Source organism: Corythoichthys intestinalis, chromosome 4, assembly GCF_030265065.1.
Source record: "Corythoichthys intestinalis isolate RoL2023-P3 chromosome 4, ASM3026506v1, whole genome shotgun sequence".
NCBI classification, from domain to species: Eukaryota; Metazoa; Chordata; class Actinopteri; order Syngnathiformes; family Syngnathidae; genus Corythoichthys; species Corythoichthys intestinalis.
Genome location: NC_080398.1, coordinates 34,024,637 through 34,046,952, shown reverse-complemented (window position 1 = coordinate 34,046,952; position 22,316 = coordinate 34,024,637). Strand labels below are relative to the sequence as shown.

The 22,316-nt window shown below is 37.6% G+C and overlaps 1 protein-coding gene across 5 annotated transcripts in view; it reads left to right on the top strand.

The window, feature by feature from the left end:
• Window positions 1-787: 787 nt before the first annotated feature.
• The window catches only part of etv1 (ETS variant transcription factor 1), a 46,248-nt gene continuing 24,719 nt past the window's right edge, over window positions 788-22,316 (top strand). For 2 of the 5 annotated variants that reach the window (XM_057834282.1, XM_057834280.1), the window contains exons 1-2: window positions 10,446-10,878; window positions 16,455-16,508. In XM_057834282.1, coding sequence (XP_057690265.1) covers window positions 10,818-10,878; window positions 16,455-16,508 — 115 coding nt within the window. In that variant the 5' untranslated portion in view covers window positions 10,446-10,817. Of the gene's footprint in view, window positions 849-1,003; window positions 1,095-4,729; window positions 4,744-5,558; window positions 5,593-10,445; window positions 10,879-11,761; window positions 13,701-16,454; window positions 16,509-22,316 lie in introns of those variants that run through there. The other 3 variants (XM_057834281.1, XM_057834278.1, XM_057834283.1) reach the window with 2 other exon arrangements.

The window sequence follows — 22,316 nt, the reverse complement described above, 5'->3', positions numbered from 1 at the left end:
GGGAAAATTCGACAGTAACAAAAAAATACAATTTAGCGATAGCATGAGGTAGATATCTGACTTTTTTTACAGACGCCATTTTTTTCATTGTGACGTAATTTGTTTAAAAGTTAAAAATATGCGAGTGAATTTTTTTTTTTTTAAACAAAATATTGGACATCAATTAATAATTCAAAGCTAAAAATGACAGACATTTTGAATAATAAATATAATTACTTACCTTGTTTTCATGGCTGGGTTGAAACAGACGTCTGCAAACGGGGGTTTGCAGGGTAAAACAGGCAAATTAAAAATAGTTTGGGGGCGTAATGTGCTATGAATCTGCTATGGCAGCATGTAGACATACTGTTCTATCAAACACAACAGTTGTTTTGGCTTACAATACAGCATTTTCTTTTAAAAAGGCGTGCAAGAGCAGAAACTGCTTTTTCAGTCTTGTCTGTGTTTTCCGCCCTATTTAAATCTCAATAAATATAACAACAAATCTAACTGAAAGAAATTGCAAAAAATAAAAAACGAAATGAATAAAGACAAAATAAGTGTCCCGTGTATACTGTATTTTGCGCTAGAATTTTTTGGGGTTTTGTTTTTCTGATTGTTTCTTTCTCTTATAACTCAATTCTATGGCTCCCACTTACGGCAATAGATGTGCTCAATATCAATTTCCCTCTTTTACTACTACAACACATACATTAAGCTAATGATATCCTTTCAATAGATCACCATTGTCACCACTGTCCCTGAAAGTACTGAGTACTTATTTTGTGTTTCTTTCCGTCTTCTAAAATCCTGGCAGGTGCACAATGGAAAGTTCACATAACCAGCAGGTGCCTCGTCGTCTTTCCAACGTGAGTCTTGCAAAAACCTATGAATATCAATAATTGCTAACAATCATACGAATTAGCGTCGACTGAGAAACTGTTTACATTCGAGCTTGTTTAGTGCGGCTCACTGACTCATTCATTCACTGACGCAATTGATTTGTGTCTGTGTATATGTGAAGAAGACCATAGAAAAGAGGAGAATTTGTGAGAGTTCATCAAACGACAGAAGGACCAAGTTGATTAAGTCGAACCTGGCCAAGGACACTGAAGGTAATTTCACGGCCGCTAAACATTTTAGCTACAATCCAATTGTTGTTGTTCTATTTTTCTGTGCATCTCCATCTTGGCGGCCTTTGTAATGAACGTACGAAGAAAAAATCTCTTGTTTTTGGAGCGCGGTCTGTGTCGAGATTTCAATTGGACCTCCTAATACCAATGTTTGTGTAGGATAATGAAGGCAAGGTTCAAATATCTATGAGTTTTGGTAGCAAATTCCATTTTAGTTTTTAGCATTTTTCTCTATTCGGGCCGTTGGTATTAGTGTTATACCTGGAGATAGTGTAAAGCGCTTTGAGCGCCTTGAAAGGTGGAAAAGCGCTATATAAGTATAACACCATTTACCATTTCTTGAAACTCTATATCAAAACTAATATTGCCTAATAAGTCCAAATATTCATGTGTCTTCTTAAAAATTGCCCATTTCTCATTGAGATTTGGTCGTTTTAACTCATCATCATTGGTGACCCAAAATGCCCGATCGAGTTTGACTGCAAGTCAGAATGGATTGCGTGTCTAGCACAGTCGATGGCAATGAAACGAGCATTCACAGTCAGTCCTCTCAGTTAAATTGCATGTCTTTTGTTGTCAATGACAGGCAATGAGTTACCATCAAGTCAGGATTGCGTATACTGTATATGTATACTATATAGACCCCACTCACCAACGTCACACAATGACGTGTCGCTGTATCCAGGCGCCATATTGTCCGTCATTGTTTATCCGTATTCTCAATGGTTTCAATTTGTTGTGCAATTTATAGTGCAATTCATGGAAGCCCCGTTGCTTTCAGACGCTGTAAACTCATTGGATGCGTTGCATAAAAGGCGTTATGTGGAAAAGCTTCAGTCTATCCATTCGCCAGATCCATATTTGATGCCTAAATCGATATTTTTCGACCCGCTGTCTTCGCCGTCTCTGCCTGACATCTGCTACCCTGATATCTACAACTATCTTGTCCACAGAAACTCTGCCTATTCTCACGAAACTTTGAAAAACTGTAAGAGCAGCACTCTAAGCAACATTACCCCGTGTGACCCTTTACTTCCAATTTTCTAAAATGGCGACAATCAATAAAAAAGTTGACTGCGATGGCCGACGCTTCAAGGATAGGTGGATATTGGACTATTTCTTCAATAAAATACGCAACAACTGTGTCTGCCGCATTTGCAAAGAGACAGTCGCTGTTTTTCAAGAGTTCGATGTGACGCGATATTACCAAACAAGACACGGTGACATGTACGACAACATTACAGGGAAGATACGCAGCGAGAAATTAAAGCAACTTGAAGCTAGTTTAATTTCACAGCAGCAGTATTTCGCAAGAGCCCGAGTGACGAAAGAGAACGCCGCAAAGGCGAGATTGTTGAAATTGATGAATGAATTAATGAATTTAAAAAATAATAAAGCAAATGCCACACAAAGAAGGGCTTGCTAAAATTTGTTTAAATATATTGTTCTACATAAATCAGCCCAGGTAGCCCCCCACATTTTTACCACACCAAATCTGGCCCCCTTTGCAAAAAGTTTGGACACCCCTGTTTAACTGATGATCCGTAGACGAGGCCAGCTTCTTTCACTTGTTACCAGCTAAATATTATTCAAAAAAAATAATGATGGTGGAAGAAATAAGCATCTTTAATTTGAAACTGCATTTTGTCGGCGATTAGCCTTAATTGTGGTTGTCAGCCCAAAACCCTCTAAATATATATTAAATGCATCTTACCAGATATAAAATGACTACTACATAATCTGTGGTGATCGTTTGGTGCCCAGTTTTCTCGTCGAATTGCAGCAGTCCATCTTGCTCTCCTCTCCGGGTCTCTCGGAATACGGTAGAACTTCAAGTCTCTCCGTCTATCTTCTCTGTTACTGCAACCAACCGCCACACACGCCTTCACCATTTTGATTATTAATGTTAACGAGCAGAAAAACACGCCATAATAGGAGGAATTTACGTAGCGGTAATGCGTAAACACGACGAGCTGACGGACAATATGGCGCGGAGGCGTGGTTGTGACGTCATGTGAGTGGGGTCTATATACAGTGGCGAGAACAAGTATTTGATACACTGCCAATGGGAAAACCCATTGGCAGTGTATGTAATACTTTTTCTCCCCACTGTCAGCACATTTGTAGTATTTGATACACTGCCAATGGGAAAACCCATTGGCAGTGTATCAAATAGTTGTTCTCCCCACTGTATACTGTATACGTCAAAAGGATGTCTCCTGGAAATGACCCGAAATCATCAGGAAGTGACCTGCGATTGAGCCGAAATCAACACAGAGTGACTCGGAATAAATAGGGAACGATCCTGGAATAAACCAAAATCAGAAGGAAGAGACCCGTAAATGTCATAAAATCAACAGGAATGCCCCAAAATCAACAAAGTTGTAAACCGCAGTTTACCAATGAGCAAAGCAAAAGCATCCCCGTGCAATTTCACATTTCGTTTTTAAAGCAACACTAGATAACTTTTCAACCTTTACAAAATATTTTCATAATATTTGTGAAAATATGTCGACTGACAACAAGTTGAATGACACCTCTTTTATATCTTGAGGGTGTCTGTATCACTTTCACCGGCACTAATTAACTATGAGGAGGGTGACAGGAACGCTGCCACACACAAAAAAAAAAACCTACAAATGTGCTGACTGCTTCACGGCATACATCACTTCCCCCTTTCCCTATTCAATATAAAGACAGAAGTCGATGCTAACACTTTCGCGTGAATGCTCTAAAGATGGCAGAGCAACAGAAACGGAAGCAAAAAGTTTTGTATGAGGAGGATATACTGGATATACAGAATAAGAATTGGCCCAGCTTTCACTTTTTGGCATGAAACCCCCCAGTTTGGGTGGGGGGTTTAGCCACACTAAGCCACACGCTTGCTAACCGTCATATGCTATTGTGTAGCCAACACTGGATTCATGACCTTATTACTATTTGTCCTTTGCACAGCCGCTGGAAACAGAAATGTTGTTTAATCCATCTGCTGGCGACCGAGAGATTGATTTTTGATTCATTGATGATTTTACGACACTTCGGGTCAACACTGGTCCTCATGGGAAACGCAGTCTTCCTTAAAGTGCCTGTGACAGGATAAAAAAAAGTCTTGAATAGACCCTACCCACGTGACGTCACAACTCCGCTCTCCTGAATGGTACCGCCCAATTGTCCGTCTAAACATAGTGTTAACCTGTTACGGCTACGTACATTCCTCCTATTTACGGCGTGTTTTTCTGCTCCTTAACATTAATAATCAAAATGGTGAAGGCGTGTGTGGCTGTTGGTTGCACTAACAGAGAAGATGGAAGGAGAGACTTGAAGTTTTACCGTATTCCGAGGGATCCAAAGAGGAGAGCGAAATGGACGGCTGCAATTTGACGTGAAAACTGGGCACCAAAAAATAACCACAGACTATGTAGTAGTCATTTTATATCAGGTAAGATGCATTTAAGATATACTTAGAGTGTTTTGGGCTGACAAATAACCACAATTAAGATCATTGCTAGGCTAATCGCCGACAACATACACGTATGTATGTAGTGAGAGTGCTATCGCTAAACCGTATAAACATAAAAAGCCCTAACTGCATTGACAAATGACATGAAATAAATTAGACTTGACAGTGGATGTTAGCGAGAATAAAAGATTTTGAATTGAAAATTTCGTAACTCACCTTTCCAAGCACAAGATAGATTCCTGCCAAATTTTTCGTGGACGAGGACCTGTTTCACCCAACCAGCAACGAAGTATTTATAAGCCTCCAAGCTCTTGAAGTTTTTCAAATTTTCGTGAGAATAGGCTGATTTTGTGTGGACAAGATAGTTGTAAATATCAGCGTAGCAGATGTCAGGCAGACAGGGCGAAGACAGTGGGTCGAAAAACATCGATTTGGGCATCAAATATGGATCTGGCGACTGTATATACCCTACCCACCGACGTCACAAAACCACGTGCTCGCTGTATGGTTCCGCCCCCTTGTCCGTCATTTTGTCTGTGTATTAGCATTGGTTTCAATTGATCGAGGAATTTAAAATGCATTTCATGGAAGACCCGGTGCTTTCGGATGCCGTAAACTCACTGGATGTGTTGCATAAAAGGCGTTATGTGGAAAAGCTTCGTTCTATACAGTCGCCAGATCCATATTTGATGCCTAAATCGATGATTTTTGACCGGCTGCCTTCGCCGTCTCTGCCTGACCCTGAACTGTACAACTATCTTGTCCACACAAAATCAGCCAATTCTCACGAAAGTTTGAAAAACTTTAAGAGCTTGGAGGCTTATAAATGCTACGTTGCTGGTTGGGTGAAACAGGTCCTCGTACACGAAATCGCACAGGAATCTTGTGCTCGGAAGGTGAGTTACGAAATTTTCAATTCAAAATCTTTTGTTCTTGCTAACATCCACTGTCAAGTCTAATGTATTTCATGTCATTTGTCAATGGAGCTAGGGCTTTTAATGTTTATATGGATTAGCGATAGCACTCTCACTACATACATACGTGTATGTTGTCGGCGATTAGCCTAGCAATGATCTTAATTGTGGTTGTCAGCCCAAAACCCTCTAAATATATATTAAATGCATCTTACCAGATATAAAATGACTACTACATAATCTGTGGTAATCGTTTGGAGCCCAGTTTTCTCGTCGAATTGCAGCAGCCCATCTCGCTCTCTCCTCTCCGTGTCTCTCGGAATCTGGTAGAACTTCAAGTCTCTCCGTCTATCTTCTCTGTTATTGCAACCGACCGCCACACACGCCTTCACCATTTTGATTATTAATGTTAACGAGCAGAAAAACACGCCGTAAATAGGAGGAATGTACGTAGCCGTAACAGGTCAACACGATGTGTTGACGGACAAGTGGGCGGCACCAGTCAGGAGAGCGGAGTTGTGACGTCACGTGGGTAGGGTCTATAGAACGAAGCTTTTCCACATAACGCCTTTTATGCAACACATCCAGTGAGTTTACGGCATCCGAAAGCACCGGGTCTTCCATGAAATGCATTTTAAATTCCTCGATCAATTGAAACCAATGCTAATACACAGACAAAATGACGGACAAGGGGGCGGAACCATACAGCGAGCACGTGGTTTTGTGACGTCGGTGGGTAGGGTCAAAAGCATTCTTATGTGAATTAAAATCATATTTTGAGACAATTCGACTATAACAATTTGGCAAAGCGCAGATGACGAGAAATTAGTCTTTTAATCTGCCGTTTAGCCCTGCCTGTCATTATAGCGCTCAAGCATCCCCAGCTGGGTGATGACCTCAGCAGAGTAACGATTTCAGCTGATTTAGAATTCAGCCCATTGAGGGGGAAGATTCAGAATGAGGAAAATGCGATAGAGAACAGCAAAATGTCATCATTGTTTAATCTCTCTACGGCAATATTTTTGCAGGATATTCTTCTTATCTAAGTATTTTTCCCCAATTGGTAAATAAATGGTATGGTCATGACAAGTAACAGTCTTGAGCTAAATGGAATATGAAATATTAACAATGCATTTATTCAGTACGAGAGGGCAAAATTACAGCATAACGGTCAAAACTGCCGACCTCTTAAACCTCCCGAATGGTATTTTATGCCACCGGAGTTAATCCAGCTTTTGTCATTTCCCTGCCCCGGCTTCGGAGACTGAGGAAAGAGTGTAAACAAAACAGGAGGCATGACTGCTAGGCGGCATGCTAACCCGAACCGAGCGGCTTTTCCAAGTCTTTTTCTCGATTTTTTAAAATGAAAAATCACACAAAACTACCTCGACTCATGTCACACACTGATTGTCTTCACTGATCGGCCAGCCCCCGGCGGCGAACAAGTTTCGGCTCATCGTTCTGCTGTGGCCCCGGCAGGCAGGCAGTGATCATCACCGGTGTTCTGCCAAATTTTACACCCTTATAATATTTTGCCATCAAAGCTTTTGTGTAGCGGTGAATAAGCCCTCTTTTACATTCAGTTGGACTCTCTATGTTAACAAGGGTGCTAAATAAACAAGTTAAGTCATAAACATACAATCACTGACAACAGTCTGCTTGCTTATCCATTTTGTAGAAACAGTTGCTAATAACCTGACTTTTAATTATTCCATTGGTTTCAGAAATGGTTCATATGAAAGCTAAGACCCTCCCAAATGATGTTGAATGTACAAAAATATATTTGTTTCACTGAAAAAAGATTTATCATTTAATGAAGACGTAAATATCCAATTTTGGAAAGACAAAAGTTTTGTCGCCTACAGCAAGTAGTGTGAAAATTGGACAAAAACGTACTTCAAATACAAAAATATGTCACATAACAAGCGAATTAAGTAGTGGTGCTGTGAGATCCAAATTTAATATTTTGTATGACTTCCATGGGCTTTAAGGACTGCGTCCATGCGGTTCGGCAAGCATTCATACAATTTATTGATGAAGTCATCAGGAACATCAAAGAAAGCAAAGAGGAAGCATGGAAGACGAAACCCAAGAATGTTGATGAACTCTGGGAGGCATGCAAGACTGCTTTCTTTGATGTTCCTGATGACTTCATCAATAAATTGTATGAATCCTTGCTGAACCGCATGGATGCAGTCCTTCAAGCCCTTGGAAGTCATACAAAATATTAAATTTGGATCTCACAGCACCACTACTTAATTCGCTTATGTTATTTAACATATTTTTGTATTTGAAGTACATTTTTTGTTCAGTTTTCACACTACTTTCTAGAGGCGTGCGAAAATTCCGATTCTTAGCGATTCGGCCGTGGAAGATTCGAGAACGATTCACAAACATCCCAATTCCGATTATTGAATTATACCAGGTAAAGCGGAAATAAAACACAGCGCGGTCTTCAGGACGCAATGAGGAACGGACCGAGAGTAAGTATCATGTTCAACTCATGCCGCTAGATAAAAAAAAAAAAAAAACAATAATACCTGACTGCGGCCATCAGCCGCGACAAACAGCGTCCAGTTACTAGTTGCTACAAACATACGGCAACATACGGCTATGGTAGATATCACATATATCTGGAACTAGATGTGAAATGACAGACGACGGCCATGTTAGATCATATACCAAGAACTAGATGCGAAATGACTTTCCCGCGCTCGTAAACAGGCGCCATCTTAAAGCAGTAGACTTCTCTAGAAGGCTTTTTTGTAGCGAACCTAATTACTTCTTATCTTAAAAAAAAAAAAAACGGCAGAATCTTGACTTGAATCTATTTTTAAATGATGAAACAGTTATAAAACTTACACGACGTAAGTAGAAAGAAGGGAAATTATAGCATATCGGGAGCAATTTTAACTTTAACGGTTGATTCACAACATTCAAATACACATTCAGCATCATTTGGGAGGGTCTTAACTTTCATCTGAGCCATTTCTAAAGCCAATTGAATAATTAAAAGTCAGGTTATTAGCAATTGTTTCTACAAAATGGATAAGCGACAACTTTTGTCAGGGACTGTACACAATCGAGAACCGGAGACAAGACATTGTCTTTTGTCCATTAGCGTCGCTAAAATCGACCAGAACTGAAAAGTTACCATGTGTTGCGTTAATGAAATGTTATTAGTTTATAAATTTATTTGTCGATCAATTGAATAGAATGTTTCTCTATGATCTTTGCTAATGAATGTATTTTTAGGGTGCAGCCAGAAAAAAACATTTTTGTCACTTAGTCAAGTATTTCATTTTATTTTTTTTACTTTTTATTAAAGTTGCACCGATACCGATACCAGTATCGGCAGGGGGTGCCGATCCGGCCGGAATTGGTGGTATCGGTATCGATGAGTACCAACATTTAGGGCACCGATACCATCTACTGGCATCACTTGAACGCAAATGTACTGTCCTCCCTACGTGAGCAAACTTCCCAAATCCCGATGCATGACATTTGTATGTCTTTGTCTCAAAATTATCAAACGAAATTAACACCTTCGTCTTCAATATTAAGGATGTAAACTACGACGCATATCCGCGATGTTAGGCTGCTCATCTAACATGGCATTCATAAACAATTAGCATGCGTAAGCTAACGCCTGTTGTTGTAGCGCCGATGGGATCAGAAAGGTTAAGACCGTGGGAGACTAAGCAAACTCATGGTTTCATGATGATCAATGAGTGGCAAATTAAGAGCGCCGTACTTCAAACACGTTCTGTTTATGAAAGTCGATTGTCATATGCTGGTGTTGTGCAGTAATGAGCAGAAGTGATTTCTGTGGTCAGAAAACACTCTAGCTGCGCAGCGCGCACACTAGATATCATCAAATAGCAACCTAGATGACTATATTAGATCCCATGCCAACTCTCGCGGGCACACACTAGATATCATCAAATAGAAACCTAGATGTGATACATTAGATCCCATGCCATTAGCTGCATGAGCCCAGAGCGACGCGTAGTCCATACACTACATTGGAGAATTAGAAACCGCCATGACTGAATGGAAGTTAAGCAGGCCAAATCAATCCATACCAGTGACTTTAGATAATGCTGCAAATACTGTTGATTCAGTACATGTTACAGATGGGCTCGGACCACAAATAGGATGTTTGGCTTACGTGGTAAATATAGCTGCTAAGAGAGCTGCAGCAATCAACAGTGTGCTCCACTTTACAAACAGTAAAGATTGTTCTCAGCACTTATATACAAAATTTCTTCAGCTCAGTAAGAAGTAAGCACATAAATATTATGCATTAAAATGCTTGTTTATATGATGGCACTGTTATTTTTGCTTGTTAGCAAATTAAAAAAAAAAATAATAATAATAACAGTTGTATTTTTGTTGTTTTGTTGTTGTTGTTGTATTGAGTTGTATCGAAAATTGTACCGAACCATGACTTAACTGTATCGTTGCATCCCTTATACGTATGTATGTTGTTGTTTTTTTTTGGCAAACAGAGTGGTATCGGAATGGCATCGGTATCGGCCGATACTGCTCAGCCAGGTATCTGTATCGGTATCGAGCCCAAAAAATGGTATCGGTGCAACACTACTTTTTATGCTTTGTGTGGCGTAAAGATAAGCAATCTGCTTTTCAGTACATCTGTTATTGGAATTGAGTCGACTGAAGGATCCGTAGTTTAATCATCTTTTAGTTGCTGATTGAAACTAGAATTTACGTTTATTTGAAAGATGTTTTCAACATGAATCATCACCGTTTTTTGTTTTTTCGGATTCCTCAATATCTTTTAAACGATTGCCACACATTTGAAATCTCCATTGAACACCACCAAACCTGTTAAGGGGGGTTGCGGTCTCACGCCCAACATGACGGTCCAATTACGGAGAAGCACCTGCATATATTAGGGGGGTCTCGGGTTTCTTGCACTAGAGCGGCGAGGTTGTAGCTGTGGGAGTGTCATCACAAATTAGCCGCGCGACATTCAATGTCTGCTCGGCTTTTTTGGCGGGAGCGACTGCGCCGCCTCCATCTCTCTCTCTCTTTCTCGCTCTCTCTCTTTCTGTTCTCCATCATCTCCAGCTGCACCATCACCTTGTCTGCTTTAATTCCTCTTGCTCGTCCTCGCCTGCACTAAAAACAAGAATGGATCTAACCGTTTTTTCCTGACACGCCGAACTGAAAAAGTGACTTTTTTTCATTTTGTTTTTGCTTCTGGTGTGTTCAAGTTTTCTTTTGCGCACGTTTTCTTTTTCTTTTTTTTAGAAATGTTTTTTCTCCCATGGCAAGACTGGCTCACTGCGCTCTAAGTGAGACGGGATGCTTCAGGATTTAAGCGCCAGCGTCCTCTTTCCGCCGTGTCTGCAGCACACAACTTTTGGTTAGTGGAATTTTGAGCTAAAGTTTCAAGTTTTCACGCATTTATGTGTATAAATGATGCTTAAATTATTTGAAACTTGAAAAGTGAGTGAGTTAATGAGTGAGCAGATTTTTTTAAGAAGTTTAAAGTGCATCATTTCTCATTTTGTGCTAGCGCTACCAATTTTGTTGAGTTTGAAGTCTCCATGTTGATAATTTAAAGACAAAATAATGAAATGTAAATTAATAGATATTTAGAAATTTAATTTGAATGTTTGTGCTAATTTGTACTCGCATTGTTGCACAAATTGACTTGTTTTTACTGAAGGTAAAATTTTTACATTTATGAAATATTGAAAATTTGAATTAGAATCAACCGGTCTTAAAAATGTGAATTTAATGCATATAAATCATATTAAGAGTTGCACAATATTGCATCTGGTATCACCTTTAATCAAAATGGCTAACGGTTGCTTGAGTATTGATTAGAAAAACAAAAGAATTGACTAATTTGTGTACCTTTTAAAGTACTTTTTGCATGTCTATTATTTAAACTAAACTGTATTAACTTTTGAGTATTGAACTGAAAAATCCAAATTTTAACACAGATAGGCTAGTTTTATGCACGTGAACATTAAAAATGACATGATTTTTTTTTTTCTTTTACTACAAATGGCTGCTTTGTCCTTATATACATTTTCAAAGTTGTCAATATATTTTAAAATTTTAGTGGTGTGAGGGGGGTGAATTTGAAAATGCGGATATTTTTTTTTTTTAAATCGACTTGAGCATTATTTTTTTCACCTTCAAAATTCAACATCATCTTGCGTTACTTAACATAAAATAAATTGCCAGCTTAATGAAAATCAAAAAATTTTTAAATTTGTGTAAAACATTAAACATACAATAAACACAAAAGTCACCGATACTCCAGATTGCAATAATATTACCTAGAAATTTGAAACTTTTGTTCATTTTAATGCTTTCACAGTAGGCGTGCCATACATCTTTTCGTTGAAAAACGAGCTTCAACAGCGGACAAAAATATTAAATACGGAATGAATATTTCATCCCTGCTCAGGATGGCACTTCCGACGACGGCGACGGCTCTTAACTTCCTGTCCGCTAAAACCTGAGATTTATTATCGGAGGTAATTGGAAGGAAGAAGCGGAGGAACGGGAGTCACTTTCCACGTTGAGGAAACTTTGACGGCTGGGGCTGAAACGATGAATGTCATTTTTAGGAATTTCGGAAGTGTTCCAAATTTTTGGGAGAGCGCAACATATCCAACTGTTCCATTAAGAGACTGACTCATTTGTGCTCCACTTCCTTCCTTCCTTCCATCCTTCCTGTGTCCGTTTCGCACCCCTGAAAGTGTGCGCGCTGAGTGGGGAGCGCCCTGACGTTAGCGCAGGTGTTCACCGTTCTCCAGAATGCCGTGCTTCTACCAGTAGAGTGTGTTTTCTAGTGTACTAAGGGTCAACGGTTCGAATTCTTGCTGTCAAAGTGTTCTTGGGCAAGCCACTGAACTCTGAAGAGCCTACATTAAAACCCCATTTCAATGTACTTGGCACAATAGTGACCCCTTAAAAAATTTTTGATTGTTAAAAAGTATTCTCAATACTTTACAACAGGTGTTTTAGTAGTTTTCACTTCAAAAATATTCAAAATACTGGATAAAATGTTAGCTAGCGTGATTTTTCAAGCTTTTTGGTGTGGATTGAATGCTATAAAATGCAAACAGAATGCTAGAACATTACACTTTTACCCCCTTTTAATACTACAAAACATGTTTTATGTTTGTTTCTAATAGCATCTTTAAGAAATAAATAGAAATGCTTACACTATGTAAGTGTAAAATCTTCAATATGGTGATTTTTTTTTTGTATGTGTGTGTGTGTAGATGGAAAGTAACTAAAAGCCCTTCATATGTTAACAACACACACCCTAATTTGCGATTTCAGAAGAAAAGTAATACACATTTTGGATAAATGTTCAAATGTAAGCAAAGGGAGTTAAGTAAAAATGTCAAATCAACAGCGGAGATTAGCCAAAATAGCACACGTAACCACATTTATAGATCAGTAAATAAAAATGGAGACTGAAAAATGCCAAATCTGACATCTATTTTGGGGGAAAAAAACGGCGATAGAAAAAAAAAAGGAAAAAAATACACCCCCCCCAAAAAAAGTGAAAATAGAAAGGAAAAATTCATTAATTTTGTCTCTAAAAAAAAATTATTCACTTTTACGAAACCTTTTGTTCCACTTCCAATTCCATAAAAAGGAACATACTTTAAATATAAATTACATCAATCTAATATTCAATTTAGGAAGCCATGCACATTCTATTATTACACAATGTAGTAATATAGTAATAATATAGTAGTAATAACATAGTAAAACACCATTACCGACTGGTGAGCATCTGACACGCCGCAGGTTGCCCATTCAAGCTTGAAATAAATAACTACTGGATGACTAACTAGCTGATCGCTTCAATTGTGTCATCATCATCATCTCATCCAGAGTGAGAATTTTAAAAATCATGTCGAGACGTGTTACGCCAACTCCAGCTCGTGCGTATAAATAGAAGTGCTAATAGACCTGTGCAAGCTTGTTTATTACCGAGTCCGCGTTGGGGAATTTGAATTTTGGGAACGCGAGGAGCCAAGCGGGCAGGTGTACAGGTAGCGTTCAGCATGGAAGGGGGGGCTAATTAGAAGATGCTAACAATGGGAGGCTGCGTGGTGGCAGCCAGGAAGTGCTGGGACCAGCGGAGGGGGTCACCACTATCAAAAGCATCTTCACGAGCAACATTTAGATCATATTTTTTTTGCACTTGTAAGCTTGTCTACACTCAATTGATACCGATCAATCTATTAGGCAAACTTCAATGAAATCTGATAGGAACAAAACACATTTAATTAGAGAATCTTGCCTAAAAAAATTTTTTACTGTATTTTTGTGGTATTCGGTTTCAAATATTTTGACAAGAGTAGATCGAAATATTGAGAACATGATTATGATTATAAGATGTAATGCTAAAATTCATTGATAAATTTAGATTACATTTTTTGGGAGGGTTAAAATATTAATGAAAAGGTCTCAAAATAACACTGTTATAAAATGTTATAATTTGTAAGATAAATTTTAACTTGACATTTTCATCATGATTATAGTAATAGTTAAGCAACGGTATTTTTAAAACGTGTACTTATTTGTACCAACCTGTAATTTGAATTTTATTAGTTCATTTCATAACTGCACTGATTTGTTTATATTTCTAAAAATATACATCACTACAGACTATACCGGGTTTGTATTTCAGCAAGCTTATGTTTAAGTATTTGGTAGATTCATGATCATTACAACTCAAAAACAAAATTTAGGGTGAAAAAAAATATATTGAGTCCCCCCCCCCCAAAAAAAAACCCCACACACATTTAGATTTTTCCACAAGTTGTACTTTCAATTTAAATGATTATTTGCGAAAAAGTAAAGTAAAAAAGTAAAATAAGATTTGAAAAATTATACAAAATACTGTTCTTAGCAGACATAGAGTAATTCAACACTGCAAGAACAGGTCCTTAAAACTAGGTAAATTGCCTTGTTTTCAGTGTAAATCTACTAAAAATAAGTTAAATAATCTGCTAGGGCTTCAAGTAAATTCGACTCTCTTAGACTTCTTGAAATGAGTAAAATAGCTGGCTGAAAAAAAGACATATTTTAGTTAATTAATTCGTATATTTAATCTTAAAAAAAGATTTGAAATGTCTAATGTTCTTAATTCAAGAACAAATATTGTTCAAAACATAATTTGAGAGCAAATTTTCCTTGATTTAGGTGAAAAATTACCAACCTTTAGATGTAATAATAACCAATAATAATACAGTGGTACCTCTACATACAAAGTTCATTTGTTCTAGGACCTTGTTTTTAAGTCGAAATGGTCGCATGTCGAGCAGGGTTTTCCCATAAGAATACATTATAAATCCATTAATTTGTTGCACAGCCCAAAAACCTACACTAAATCCTCAATAAATACTGCTGGTATTATTACAAATAGCAATTACACAGAGCAAAACAAATAAATTATGAATAAAAATTGGAATAATAATATAATAATAGGTAATAATAATATTAATAATACCTGTAATAATGTAACGAATCGGTTCCTAATGTGGGAGATGTATTTTTGTGTGGTGTACCTGACACACCGCGTGGCTGACGTGTCAGAGTGAGGGGAGAACTTTTCACGACGGACATTCGGCATGTTGTGTTGCGCAAGTCCTGAAATAAATGATTAAAAACCTAACCTAAAGCTGGCGATTTCTTTGGCTATGTTACAATAATAATTGTCACCTTAACTTATAAAGACTGTCGAACGGAGGAGGACCGCCAAGATCATAGACCATCTACGGCCGTATTGTTGAGCCAGTTCACGGATACGCACCCCATGCTCATTATTTTTTTATCATTTCCATCTTCAATTCACAGGTAAGCCTCACAATATTCCATTTTTTTTTCATCACTAACACTCCACTAACATTGTTGGAACCCATGTTGATTTCTCTCGCAAGAAAATCCGCTGTGTGTCCGTCTTGCAGGAAAACAAACTAAAAATCGTCATATTTTGAGCATGTCGTCGGATGTAGAAACAAATGGCGAGTCAAATTTGATGTCTTTTTATGTTGAAGAACCACTGCATTTACTTAAAGTAACTGGAATAATCTGACGTATTAATCTATTAACTAGTCTGTAACACTCAAAACGGGTTGGAGAAAAATATTTGACAAGTTTGAAGAAAAATCATATGAAGACGTTATAAATTTGCAGTGAAAGATCGTCATTCAAACAAAAAAAAGCTTTTTTCCTAAATATAAAAACACCTTCAATAATCTAAATAACATATTGTGTATTCCTCCAAATTGGATTTGTATTTACTTATTTATTTTAAGTTTTGTTTTAATTAAAGTGTCAGCCATTTCTGAAAAGTAAAGTTCAGTACACTTCTGATTTTGGCAATTTATCACATTAAAAAAATTGTTTTTACGATTCTCAATTTCTTTGATAGGAAGTTAAACTGTTTAAAAATAATAAAAAAAAAAAAATCAAACAAAGAAGCTTATTGAGAAAAGATAAACCAACAATTTCTTTTACACAAAGACTGATGTTATTATGACATACTGCTGATTGCCATTTTTTCCTTATTAAAAAAACCCCAAAAAACTCATTTGCTGCCATTGACGGTGTTAGATGTCCAATCCATTTTGATTGGAAGAGACTGACTGCAAGTAATCGGTTAATATGTTATTATTAATACAGATAATTGAATTTATTCGGAGTGGATTATGATATTTTTAAAATGATTACTAGACACCTTTTTTTCTGCCTTTAACTATGATCATTCTTCTTGTACATGTGAAGAAACCATTTTAGTCACCCAGCAGCTTCCGCGTCGGCGCTTTTTGGTGGCTTACAGAAGAAAGCTGACAAAGAATAAAAATTCTGGGGCCCTTCGGGGGAGGGTTTGGACTCGGGGTCAACATCACAAACATCTCAAGGTGTCTCGTCTCGTCTGCTTTGTGCTCGCAGCTCAAGTTCCCGACAATGACGAGCAGTTCGTCCCAGACTTCCAGACTGAAAACTGTGAGTGCCACCAATCCTCGTATGTGTGTGTGCTTATTTGCATAGGGATGAATATTGTTTTTAGAGGATATTTTTAACATTGGGAGGGCCAAGCTGAGTGTCACCTGATTTTGGGGGGGAGGCAGTCAGAAGGAAGGGAGGCTGTTTGCTTGTTGTTTTTTTTTTTTCCTCCAGAATAGAAATGTTCTCATCTGACGAGACGCCCCTCGACCTTTTTTTCTCCTCAAAGTGCTTTTTGTGCGCACCTTCCGCTAAATCAGGATTTTTCTTCTTGTCTTTTCGGTCGGCCCCTCGCCGTTGTGGTTATTAGACTCAATGAAAGCGCGTTTGCTGGCTTGTTTCTAAGAATACTCTGGATGGAAATTGAAGGCGATGTGTTAGTGTCACCCGGTTGCTTTGCCATTTGGCAAATGGAGACAGAAAAAAGGGGGGTACTCAGTGGGGACCACCCGAGTGAGCACATGTCTTTGGGATGGGACGCCAAAGTGAAATGACAACGGACGTCACTGAATCTCCTTGATGTCCTTTATTAAATTTAAGTTTATGAAAACAAAAATATCCCCTGAACTCATTCACTGCCAGCCGACGTACTCTATTTGTATCGTTTTCGTAGGGTATGTGTTGTGGTAGTCAGTAAAGACGAAAAGTCCAATCCATGTGGTGTACAAGGATTGGACGTCTATTGCTGTCAATGGCAGCCAAAGAGTTAACACCAGTGTCATGCTTATCGTAACAGGATGCATTAATAGGTCTCAAGGACTGATAATCCAAATTGAACAGGAAGTTTACAATTCACGTCGTGAACTGAAAATTTGGACAAATGACCGTATTGGCCCGAATATAAGACGGCCCTGATTATAAGAAGACGTTTTTCAAGACTTAAGTTTGAAAAAGAATTTTTGAATAACAAATTTTTTTTACAGAAAATAATTACAGTACATCTGAAACAAATGATTATAACAATATATTTGAGCATATAAAAAGCATTTTATTTTGCCTCATTCAAATCTTAATATCTGAACATTTAAATATGTAAACTAAAGTGCAATCACATTCGTAAATGAATGGCTTCTGGTTTTTGAAATGTAAATAAACCAATCTATTGTGATGAAATAACAAAATTGCAATAACTGGATTTACCATCAAAGTGAAGTCTAACTGTAACTGTAGTCTTGAAACAAATCTGAATAAGGAAAAACATTGCAATAAAATAATGCAAACTGGTTAAACTTGAGAGTAGCTGAGTTCTGTCATGACAGAACATCGCTTCAATGATATCTGGCGCCATCTAGCGCCGTGAATGGGTATAACGTCTAGACCGCGAATATAAGACGACCCCCACTTTTTCAGTCTTATTTACATTGCAAAAACACCGTCTTATATTCAGGCCAATAGGATACTGGAAAATAATAGTTCCTCATACCAGTTTTACTAGGCTAGCCAAAATTTGGTGAATATGTCTGTTGTAACAGAACTCGCAAAAAAAGTCTCAAGGACCAATCCCCAGAATCGAACAGGAAGTCAGCCATTCTGGTTTAAAGCAGCCACTTTTGGCGTATTTTAGCATTTGTCTTATGATGGGGAAAAAAATTGCCCCTGATGCCAGTTTTACTAGGCAAGACAAAATTTGGTGGATATATCGTAACAGGACACACGAAAAAGTCTGAAGGACCAATGCCCAAAATGAAAAAGGACGTCAGACATTTTGGTTTGAAACAGCCATTTTTGGCGAATTTTAGAGCTTGTCATATTACAGAAAAAAATAGCTTCTAACACCAGTTTTACTAGGCGAGACAAAATTTGGTTGCTATATCGTAACAAGGCGCACAAAAAAAGTCTCAAGGACCATTGCTCAAGATTGAACACGAAGTCAGCCGTTTTGGGTTGAAGCAGCTAGTTTGGCGAATTTTAGAGCTTGTCATATTACTGAAAATAATAGCCCCTAATACCAGTGTTACTAGGCGAGACAAATTTTGGTGGATATGTCTCTCATAACAGGACGCACAAGAAGTCTCAAGGACCAATGCACAAAATTGAACAGGAAGTCAGCCATTTTTGTTTGAAGCAGCCACTTTTGGCAAATTTTAGAGCTTGTCATATTACGGGAAAAAATAGCCCCTAACACCAGTTTTAAAAGGTGAAACAAAATTTGGTGTATATGTCTCTCATAACAAGACGCACAAAAAAGTCTGTAGGACCAATGCCCAAGATTGAACAGGAAGTCAGCCATTTTGGTTTGAAGCAGCCAGTTTGCTAAATTTTATCGATAGTCATATCATGGAAAAAAATGCCGCCTGATAAGTTTTACTAGATCAAATTTGGTGGATATGTCTGTCGTAACAGGATGCACGTAAAAGTCTCAAGGACCAATTCCCAAAATGAAACAGGAACTTAGCCATTTTGGTTTGACGCAGCCAATTTTGGCAAATTTTAGAGCTTGTCCTAATTTGGAAAAAAATGGCCCCTGGTGCCAGTTTTACTAGGCTAGGCAAAATTTGGTGGATATGTCAGTCGTAACAGGACGCACGAAAAAGCCTCAATGACCAATGCCCGAAATTGAACAGGAAGTTAGCCATTTTGGTTTGAAGCAGCCAGTTTGGCAACTTTTAGAGCTTATCATATTACGGAAAATAATAGCCCCTAATATGAATTTTACTAGGTGAGACAAAATTTGGTGTATATCTCTCTCTTAACAAGACACACAAAATGTCTCAAGGACACCACCAATGCCCAAAATGATACAGGAAGTCAGCCATTTTGGTTTGAGGCAGCCATTTTTTAGCGTATTTTACAGCTTGTCATATGATGGAAAAAATATGCCTCTAATAAGTTTTACTAGTCAAGACCAAATTTGGGGACATGTCTGTTGTAACAGGATGCAAAAAAAAGTCTCAATGACCAATCCCCACAATTGAATAGGAAGTCAGCCATTTTGGTTTGAAGCAGCCACTTTTGGCGAATATTAGAGCTTGTCATATGATGCAAGAAATTAGCCCCTGATGCCAGTTTTACAAGGCGCGACTAAATTTGGTGGATATGTCTGTCGTAACAGGAAACACGAAAAAGTCCTAAGGACCAATGCCTAAGATTTAATAGGAACCCAGCCATTTTGGTTTGAAGCAGCCACTTTTGGCGAATTTTAGAGCTTATCATATGATGGAAAAAATTAGTTTTGCCAGGCGACACAAGATTTGGTGGATATGTCCATCGAGCCAGGAAACAAAAAATGTCAAGGATTAATACCCCAAAATTGAATAGGATGTGAACAATTTTGCTTTGAAGCAACCATAATGGATTAATTCCAGGGCTTGTACTTTGATGGAAACCCGTTTGACTGATTGACATGAACTGTATCATGACAAGATCCACAAGAAAAGCCTTAAGGTTCCATACCTGAAATTGAACATGGAGTAAGCCATTTTGGTTTGATGTAGTAAATTTGCATGAATTTCAGGGGGATGTAATTTTGGTGATCTCCAGACCCAATCACAAATGGCTGTATTAGAAGAATTTAGTGTTTCAGCATAACTAAGAAATGATCTGAAGAAGCAAAAACATGAATAATCATTGAGTTAGTCTTAAATTAGATTAGAGTGGCTTAAAAAAAGTCTTAAATTGGACTTTATGCCTCTAAATTAGAGCGTTTAACTCAGTTGAAACTTGAAGCAAGCGTTCCACGTCCAGAAACAATGGGTGGTCTTCTTTTTTTATTTCTTTTTTTTACTTTTAATACTTTCTCGTCCAACTTGAGATGACACATCAAGAAGTTCAAGCTGATTATACTTAAAAACACATACACACATCAGACAAGGTGTTTTGAAACTACTTTTAGCATTTGTGACCCCCGCTTTTAAAGGCCTCGCTCTGATCTTTGCTTTTTACTTTAGTTTGATTGATTGATGGACAGAGAAAGCTTAAATAAAAGCGTATTAAAGCAGTCAGGTTTCATTTATAACAAATTGGCTTTCACAATTTTTTTTTCTTCATCTCAAGACATTAAAGTGTACTAGAACATATCTTTCTAGCGTTCACATTGACTGTAGATAAACAAAGCAATTTCCCAAAATAACACTACATGAATGAAGAAAAACTATGTCAACACAGTGCTAGCTAGCGATAGTTTTTTACTCTTTGGCTGTATGGCTGCCATAATTTATCGACTAATTGATCATCAAATTAATCGACAGCTATTTGGATAGTTAATGAATCGTTGGGAGGTATTGGTGACCTAAAAAGTGTCCAAATTCTCTTTTTTGAGGCTCCTAATAGTCAATTATTTTAATCTATTTTTAAAGATAAAAAATAATAATAAATAAATTAACATTACTAAAACCAAAAACCTATAAATACAGGTAGTCCCCGGGTTACGACGTATCTGACTTGCGTGATCTTGACTTTACGAGATCTCGTCCGTCATTTTGTCGTGAGTTGCGATCTTATTTTTTTCTAAATTATATTAATATGATGTATAATACATTTTTTGGATAGTTCATAGACTTCATAATATATTGACGGGGCGCGGGGCCGAATAATAAGGGGCCTATCTACTGAGTGGAAACACAGACTAAGAGCTTTTTAGGTTGAAAATTCTTGTGAATAAATGCTTAAATCCCTGAATTCTTTATAGATATGGACGTAAAACAGTCTCAATTCTTGGTTTAAAGCAAAAAAAAAGAACGGGCAGTTGGCATTTATTTTACGTAAATATGTTGAATGTGCTGCTAGTCTTGAAGCCACTGTGGCGCCGCCTTATCACCACAAAATAGCTTTTTACGTTGAAAACTCTTGTGAATAAATGCTTAAATCCCTGAATTCTTTATAGATATGGATGTAAAAAAGTCTCGATTCTTGGTTAAAAGCACAAAAAAAAAAAAAAAAACAGGCAGTTAGCATTTATTTTACATAAATATGTTAAATGTGCTGCTAGTCTTTGAGCCACTGTGGCGCCGCCTAATCACCACAATGAGCTTTTTACGTTGAAAATTCTTGTGAATAAATGCTTAAATCCCTGAATTCGTTATAGATATGGACGTAAAACAGTCTCAATTCTTGGTTTAAAGCAAAAAAAAAAAAAAAAAAAAAAAAAAAAAAAAAGGGCAGTTAGCATTTATTTCATGTAAATATGTCGAATGTGCTACTAGTCTTTAAGCCACTGAGGCGCCGCCTTATCACCACGATGAGCTTTTTACGTTGAAAATTCTTGTGAATAAATGCTTAAATCCCTGAATTCGTTATACATATGGACGTAGAACAATCTCGATTCTTCGTTAAAATAAAAAAAAACTGGGCAGTTAGCGTTTATATTACGTAAATATGTCGAATGTGCTGCTAGTCTTTAAGCCACTTTGGCGCCGCCTTATCACCACAATGAGCTTTTTACGTTGAAAGTTCTTGTGAATAAATGCTTAAATCCCTGAATTCTTTATAGATATGGATGTAAAACATTCTCGATTCCTGGTTGAAAGCAAAAAAAATGGGCAGTTAGCATTTATTTTATGTAAATATGTCGAATGTGCTACTAGTCTTTAAGCCACTGTGGCGCCGCCTTATCACCACGATGAGCTTTTTACGTTGAAAATTCTTGTGAATAAATGCTGAAGTCCCTGAAGTCTTTATAGATATGGACGTAGAACAGTCTCGATTCTTGGTATAAAGTAAGAAAAAAACGGGCCGCTAGCATTTATTTTACGTAATTATGTCGAATGTGCTGCTTGTCTTTGAGCCCCTGTTGCGCCGCCTTATCACCACTAAGAGCTTTTTACGTTGAAAATGGTTGTGAATAAATGCTTAAATCCCTAAAGTCTCGAT